Source organism: Sinocyclocheilus anshuiensis, unplaced genomic scaffold (genome assembly GCF_001515605.1).
Source record: "Sinocyclocheilus anshuiensis isolate Anshui unplaced genomic scaffold, SAMN03320099.WGS_v1.1 scaffold1135, whole genome shotgun sequence".
In the NCBI taxonomy this organism is placed as follows: Eukaryota; Metazoa; Chordata; class Actinopteri; order Cypriniformes; family Cyprinidae; genus Sinocyclocheilus; species Sinocyclocheilus anshuiensis.
The window spans coordinates 775,114-783,308 of record NW_015546093.1 but is presented as its reverse complement, the minus strand read 5'-3'; the positions used below and the strand labels follow the sequence as shown (position 1 = coordinate 783,308).

The 8,195-nt window shown below is 37.6% G+C and overlaps 1 protein-coding gene across 1 annotated transcript in view; it reads left to right on the top strand.

The window, feature by feature from the left end:
• LOC107700112 (myozenin-1-like) overlaps positions 1-3,909 on the top strand; it is a 7,713-nt gene extending 3,804 nt beyond the window's left edge. Inside the window, exons 2-6 of the mRNA XM_016501643.1 lie at positions 50-146; positions 2,618-2,787; positions 3,150-3,234; positions 3,358-3,532; positions 3,649-3,909. Of these exons, the coding sequence (XP_016357129.1) occupies positions 59-146; positions 2,618-2,787; positions 3,150-3,234; positions 3,358-3,532; positions 3,649-3,883 (753 nt within the window). The 5' untranslated portion in view covers positions 50-58 and the 3' untranslated portion in view covers positions 3,884-3,909. The remainder of the gene's footprint in view (positions 1-49; positions 147-2,617; positions 2,788-3,149; positions 3,235-3,357; positions 3,533-3,648) is intronic.
• Positions 3,910-8,195: the final 4,286 nt, after the last annotated feature.

The window sequence follows — 8,195 nt, the reverse complement described above, 5'->3', positions numbered from 1 at the left end:
TCCCTATCTTTTCCTACCAGTTTATTTCAGATTTAATTTCCTCCCTCAGATTGCAGCGATGCCTGTCTCTGGAACACCTGCTCCAACCAACAAGAGGAAGAAGCCTTCGAAAATCATCACAGACTTCTCAAACATCTCACAACATGGTCAGTGGCATCAGTATTGGGGGTAACGCATTACAAGTAACGCAAGTTACGTAATCTTATTGCTAAAGTGTGTTGAAATGTCTTCTTCTGCATTCTACTACTGTACGGACGTAAATTTACTTTCCCTTCAGCCTGAAGCTTATTCATTTCACTTTTGGTGTGAAAAGGCTTTTATATTTGCCAAAAATATAACTTTTTTATTTTAAAAACAAACAAGCAAGCCCTGTCCAGATTTAAAAAGTAACGCAAAAGTAACGTAATGCATTACTTTCCATACAAAGTAACTAAGTAACGTAATTAGTTACTTTTTTATGGAGTAACGCAATATTGTAATGCATTACTTTTAAAAGTAACTTTCTCCAACACTGCGCACAGCTATATTGCAACCGACTTTAATGAGTGGCTGGGTCTCACTTTTGTTTGAATTGTTTTATAATGCTGTCATCAGATTCAGTGAAATGTCACATTTGAACTAGACCAGCATGTTATAATGTTCTTGTTTGTGCTGGAGTCATGGGCTATCAATTCCCACAGTTTGAGGAGCTGTTGCGATGCAATTACTCATCCCCGCTTTGATAGAAAAAATAACTCAGTCATATGAAGACCAGTGTAATGAGTGGTTAGCCTATGCAGTATGTAGCTGGCCAATTATTCTGCTAAATAGGGCTAAATCTCAAAGACATTGTCAAACTGTGTGACTTCACAGCTCTCCTCTAATGAGCAGCTCAGTTATTAGGTGCCGTGTATTCATTTGTCTGTGTGTGAAGGCATGTTTAGTGTACTAGATTCTCCCACTTCATCTGCTTGGCAGTGTGCTCATAATGGGCAGTTTGTTTACAGAACAACATTCTTGCGGTTAGCGTTTCAGAGCCAAATAAATTAACAGCAAAATTATTGCCAATATGAAGAGCTGTTCAGCAGAGATTTCAAGCCGCTTAACTTCAAATAATTTCACTTCAGTCTGTTTCAGCAGATTGTCACGCACACACATATTGAGACAAATATACAGTGTTTTTCATAATGTGTTAAAACTGTTTATACAAACACTTAGATCTAGTCTTCAGATTAGATTTTTATTGTTTGTATCCACCATCCATGTTTGTGCATCCTAGACAGACTGTTGTCTGTTTGACTGTTGTTTTGGTGGATTTGCAGTGACTCTTTCTACAGGTTACATTGATATGCCACCAGGTGGCGACAAGTTTTATGAGTGAGTCATTGAATCATTAATTCAACTTAAATGAAAACACTGTGACTTCCTGTGTCCAAACATGCATACTTCTCTACTCTATACTAGGTGAAATACAATTTGTGAAAAGAGTAGTATGTCAGGATTTATAGGCCGCATCTGAATATGCATATTCAGAAAAAAACTGTGTGTAAAAAGAGTAGAATGTCCAAATTTGTAGTAAAAGGAGAAAACCCAGATGACATACTACTTACAGCGAGATTCTGAAATGTGCATCCAATGGACACTTTACTATCCTATAGGCTATGATGCCAAGGGAGAGGAGTAGTGAATGGCAGTGAAGCGACACAACTATAACACTGAACTATAACGCAACTAACTGACACTGTAGGTCACATGACAATGGTGGATGTAGTACATCTGGAACACATTAATTCTATACACATTCATACTACATACCTTTTAACGGTCACAAAGAAATTATTTATTTTAAAGTAGTACCATCTCAGACGCAGTCACTGTCTTTATGAGTGAGTCATTGAATCATTTATTCAACCAATTTGTTCAAAAACACTCATTCATTCATTATTGTGTTGCTCTGTTACACATATAAGCAGATTTTTCTTGGACTCTAGTTGGAACTTTTTTCAATGGTGGAGCAAAAATACACAAAGAAAGTAACTAACAATAGTGTGTCTAAGATGTATGCTACTCAATATTTAGTATTTGTTTAATGAGCTATTTGCTTGAAAGCAAGGTCGCTGTTGGTCTGAATATTTGCACAGCTGTCAAAGCTTAACCATGGTCCTCAATTTGCTCTGTATAACTTATAAATAAGATTCAAAATCTCTGAATGTGCATACTGCTTTGTTCTTTATTTTTCGCAATTCCCAAAGCTCACTCACAAACACACACTCTCACACACATACTGCTGAAGCTGGGCCAAGGATCTGATTAACAAGGTAATGCAAGCAGTGCTCAGCACAGCATCCTTCTCTTTGGTGTCGGATGTGGCTTGACTCTAGGTTTAATAGCTGATATTAAAGTTGAGAAGGAATATAATTAAACTGAAAGAGGGCAGGGCTTCTGTCCTATATAATAGATAAAACCCCTTTTTTCACAGTAAAAAAAATGTTTTCATGCTTCTTTTAGACACTAGGAAATGTTTAGTGCTGTCAATTCCATCTACATTTCTAAATCAGTTTAATGACTTTAAAGGGACATTGTGTTGATTCTCACTGAATTTTCCTTTTCCCTTTCCAACAACACTTATCTTGACCAGACCAGCAAGATGAGGATGCTGAAGCTGCTGAACTGGACTTGGGGACCAAAATCAAAGCCCCTAAAGATGTGATGTTGGAGGAGCTGTCCCTCATGAAGAACAAGGGCTCCAAAATGTTCAAGATGAGACAGCAGAGGGTGGAGAAATTCATCATCAGTGACGAGAACCTGGTCAGCAAAAGAGGCATGAGAAAAGCAAAAGCTTTGATAGGAAATACAGGTTTATAGTGTGATTCCATGATATCAGGATCACAAAATAAAATCTGACGGTGGAATCAAGACCCCGACACGCAGCTAAAGGGTCTTTTATAAAGCTAAAAGGATTTGTTTTGCAATAATGAACACCATTATACTACTTAGTGCATGGCTGCTTATCATATAAGCAAGTGAAGTATTAATTTAAGATGTGAGAAATGATTTTGTTATATGAGAATATCACATATCATTACATATTTCTCAAGTTAAAGCAATGTTAAATGAACAGTATACAGTATAACAGAATGATCTTCTTTTTGTTCCTCATGCCTTTGTAGCTAAACCTCCAGAACCTGGCTCCTTCTCTGGGATGTGAAATGGCCGCTTCACCTGAACCATCTCCCAAACCAGAGCCACCTCAAGGTAAATCTCACCTTAGACGAGTTTATGCAACATGTAATATTTATTACAACAGGCAAAGCATCCATGGAATTAATGTTTCGCAACTAATATTTAGATTTTTGTTTTTCTGTTCTTCTATGGTAGAGGAAGTAAATGCTGAGGCAGAGAAGGAAAAGAGACAACGTGAATATGTTAAAACATATGTATCACCATGGGAACGTGCTATGAAAGATGATGAGGAACTTAAAGAAACCATGAAGTTGAAAATGCCGGGGCCTCAAGTTCACAAGGAACTTCCCAAGTACAAGAGTTTCAACAGGTACTAATATAATTTTTTCAAAATCCCAACTTATGAGTAAAAAAGAAACTCATTTTACACAGAAGCTACTCAGTCACGCTTTACCTGATCAACTTCTTGTTCTTTGTGTCCAAAAGAATGGCTCTACCTTTTGGAGGATTTGAGAAGGCCTCTCGTCTTGTCACCTTTGAGCCCCCAGAGATTAAGGTGGCCGATGAGGAGCCACAGCAAATGTCTGTGTTGCAGAATAACCTTTGCTGTCGGCCTTCTTTCAACCGCACTCCGATCGGCTGGACGTGCAATGAGGAGCACAGCCACATCCACATGGAGCTGGAAAACATCCCCTTTGATGGAGAGACTGACGACCTTTAAGAAACCTGCCCATCATATGTGAACAACACAGACATGTAAAAATATACACAAAAAACAACATACATGCTCTAACGTGAAGGCCAAGTACACATGTGTAAGCACATACACAAACCAGCAAACAGGGACTTCATGCACTCACCCCCCAAAAAATATGACTGATTCATATTTGCAAGAGAATGGAATCATCTTTGCCTTTTCTCCCATATTGTTTTGTGTGCTGTTTACTTTGGAAACCCATCACTGCATGTTGTGATTAGCTGGTTCATTTGTTACCAGACACATTATGCCTAATTGACTGCACTGATATGTATGATAAACATATATACACTAAATAATAAGCAAAAATGATCTAGCACTAAAATAAACATTTATCCCTAAACAGAATATGGTCTGGTTTCTTATATAAGGAAGCAATCTGTCTGTGTACTTTATTAATAATATTTTTCATCTTTGTTCAGCAGCTGATCCTCACATTCTTAAGAGCTGGAATTTTCCACAAATAGAGTTCAAATGATGTTACATTACTCAAACAAATAAACAAACAAAAAAAAACTAATAATACATTAAAAAAATACATATATATTAAATACATTTTATCTAACATAAAATTACCAAAGCATGAAAAGGTGCTAATTTTAAATGGAAATACTGAGGGATAGCTTAATTTAGTCTAAATGTGCAACAATGTTTTTGGAATGACAACAATAATTGTATTTGATAATAAACACGTCCTTTCACTGATGAAAATGTACAAAATGTACTTAGTTTTTAGAGTGTTAAAGTGGAAGTGAAGCAGTCAGTCAAGTTTACATTATTTAGTAAAGCGATCTCCACTTTAATTTAAAATATATAACAAACATGATTACTGAAACCATTTTAAAGGAAAAAGAATGCTTGTTATAGCTTTTAGAGCAAAGGCGCCGCCATCTTGCTGTCCCACAGCGTGTGACGTCACGGGGTTGATTCGTTCTGTTGGCCAGTGCAGTAATATATAAGTATTTCTTTACTCTTTGTACACACGCTTGTTTAAATGGAGGTAGACGAACTTGAAAGGACTGTTGAGCCCATAATAAGAGCGATTGGGACCGAGCAGTACTGCAGGTGGAAGAAGTCATGAACCTGCTCTGGTTTGGGGTGACGAACGGGTCGGTAACAAATCAAATTTAAGTGGATACTCGTCAGAACAGCCATTAACATCATCATTGTTTACATCACGCCTAGATGATGTGATATAGATATTGATAATATAGATATTTATGTTGAATATTCATCCAGATTATGGTGAAAACCAAAATATTGATGTGTTAAAATAACATTTATGTGTTCAAAAAGTAAAGAAATGCTTATATTACTGCACTGGCCAACGGAACGAACCAACCCCGTGACGTCACACGCTGTGGTACTGCAAGATGGCAGCGCCCTTGCTCCAAAAGCTATAACAAAACATCCCTTTTTCTTTAAAATGGTTACATTAATCTTGTTTGTTATATATTTTATAATTAAAGTGGAAATCACTTACTAAATAATGCAAACTTGCCTGACTGCTTCACTTCCACTTTAAGACCTACTTCTACTCAGTTCGTGGAAAGTGCCAGTTATAGACCATCAGCCACTCTTTTTGTGTGATTATTACTCAATGTTGATTGTACAATGTTACACAATGTTTTGTAAAATTACACAATGTTAGATTGCGAACACACTAAGATGCTTTATTCAGAATTCACGCCTCTCTACACAAAACCAAAACCAAGACCGGTTACGTAATGGCATTCTGACGTACAGTACCAACTAGCTCCAGCAGATGGTAGCAAATCGGTCCTCAATATGAGGGAACCCCGTTATCGCGAGAACTGTATGTACAGAGATCTTCGCTATCGCGAGATCTTCATGTATTGGCTGCGGCGCTGGTGGAAATTTGGGAATGTGCGGTCAAGATTTCTCCCGGGTTGAGTTGAGCTCGGGCAGGACGCGAGACTGACTGCATCTGTGTACGAACTGTAAGGTGAGTTAGCACTCTTTAAACTTAATTAACGGAACGAAATTAGATATATGTGCAAATCCGAACATGTAAACATCTATTCTGTATAAGTGTAACTTGGTGAATTCCAGCAAGCTTGCATTCCAGATGTTTAATGTGATGGGGAAAATGCTTAACATCAGCGCGTGCGGATGCGTCTCCCCGTCTTAAGTCAAGGATGCTCAACTGGGGCCATCCAGAACATTATGTCCCTTTTTACAGGTATATTGGTAGATAACGGTGCATTTGGCGTGGTCATTCTCGGCATCTTGAATCTGCAGAATCATTATTTCAGACTGGTTGTGCACATGTAATACTTCATGTGACAGTTCTTTACCTTTTAAGCGGATGTTCAGTAATTAATGCATGATGTTGAAGTTGAAGTTTGAGTTTGAGTTTTTTATTGCTATTTTAAGCTTTTATTCTGTCTTTAGATTTGGTCACATGCATATGTGACCAAATCTAAATCAATATGTGTTGATTGATCTGAAATTATATTCTGCAGTTTTCATTGACTCGCTGAAGTGGACAGCACATGGTCGATATTGATTAAGTTTTGTGGTTGCATTTAAGTGATTAAAAGGACAGTTATCAATGATTCATGTTAAACCCTCTTGTTGCTTCAAACTCCCATGACTTTCTTTCTTCTGTGGAAAACAAAAGGAGACGTTAGGCAGAATATAAGCCTGTGTGACAGCCTATATTTCCACAGAGGAACAAAAGTCGTACAGGTTTGGAACAACATGAGTAAATGCAAGAATTTACATTTTTGGGTGAACTGTTCCTTTAAATTCATTTCATCACTGTGTAAGTGCAGTGGACCTATTAGACAGCATTTTTGGGCATCATATGCATATGTAGTATTCAAAAGCACCAATTCAGCTGACACAGAACACACCTATAAAGTCCAAAAATGCTGCACGTGCCTGTGAGTTTTGAGACACTGGTGATGTCCAGCATGGTCCATTACAAATGGTGCGTAAGAACAAATGCACCGAGTTTTAATTTAGTTGCAACATTAGTTTTGGTTTGTGTTTTATTTTTTTAATGCTGTCCTATCCTGGCTTAACTGCATAAATCTTGTGAGATTATGAAATTCCAGTGAATGTTATTTTGTAAATGATAATTTTATGTAATTTAGTATTCTAAATCCCTACTCATCATAACATCCCTATTATCAGAGAACTTTTGGGTTCAGTGCGGGGTCGATTTACTGTGATTTAGACAAAATGCATTAAAAGTTGCTTGGTGTTTTTGCGTTTGTATATGTGATACACATTGGTTGGTTTGGTAATGTTGCATGCATCATGTTTGCTGTGAGATTAGCAGTGATGTCTGATTTCAGATTTGACTGTAATTACTTCTACTATTTTAAAATGGTTAAACTCCACTAATGCTGAACGATAGTTCCTTTAGTTTCTGTTTGGTTGGCAGTTGTCCACTTTAAAAGTGTATAATTTTGTCAATGATGGCTGTCCCTGAGAAGAGCTGCTCAGGCCCATTAGGGGGCCCCTGTGCTTTTATGCACTACATGAGTGGCCCTCATGGGGGGTCATCAGTCAACAGGCGCTCCGCACTCCACAGAAAGAAGTGCGTGTGCGGCGTGTTGGTAAAAGCCTGGGAAAATAAAATGAGGGGCTCTCTGTTGCGGTGTAACCTTTCTGACTGATTTCATCATGCGGCTCAGGTTTTCTTACACAACGTGATAGTAAAGCTGTTTTAACCTACTCTCCAAGAATGTCCAAGAACGAGCTTTTACAGCTGGGGGTGGGAGTTTGGAAAAGATTGGATTTTTATCAGCTTGTGTGATTATATTTTGTTCTCTGAGGCTGAGTGGAAATGCTGGGTGGTGTTTGGTTTGGTTTGGTTGTTAAAGGGGAGAAGTGTGCAGATTGGCCATAGAGTTGCTTTTAGATTGCACTCACTTAGGGCTGTGCGATATGATGATACATATCGGATGGACGAAATAAAAAGTCTATAGTTTCATATTATGCTCTATCGTTTATTTCGTGGTGTCGCAACATTGTTTACTGTAATACTTTTTCATCATTTGGATGACTGCGATCTTTACACGCCACCACGGGGCGTGAAGGAGATATTTATTTGATCAAAAATACAGAAAAAAACAGTAATATTGTTAAATATTATTGCAATTTAATAATTTATTTCTGTGACGCAGCACTGAATTTTCAGCATCATTATTCCAGTCCTCAGTGTCACATGATCCTTTTATAAATCATTCTTATTCTGATTTATTATCAGTGTTGAAACTGTTGTGCTGCTTAATATTGTTTT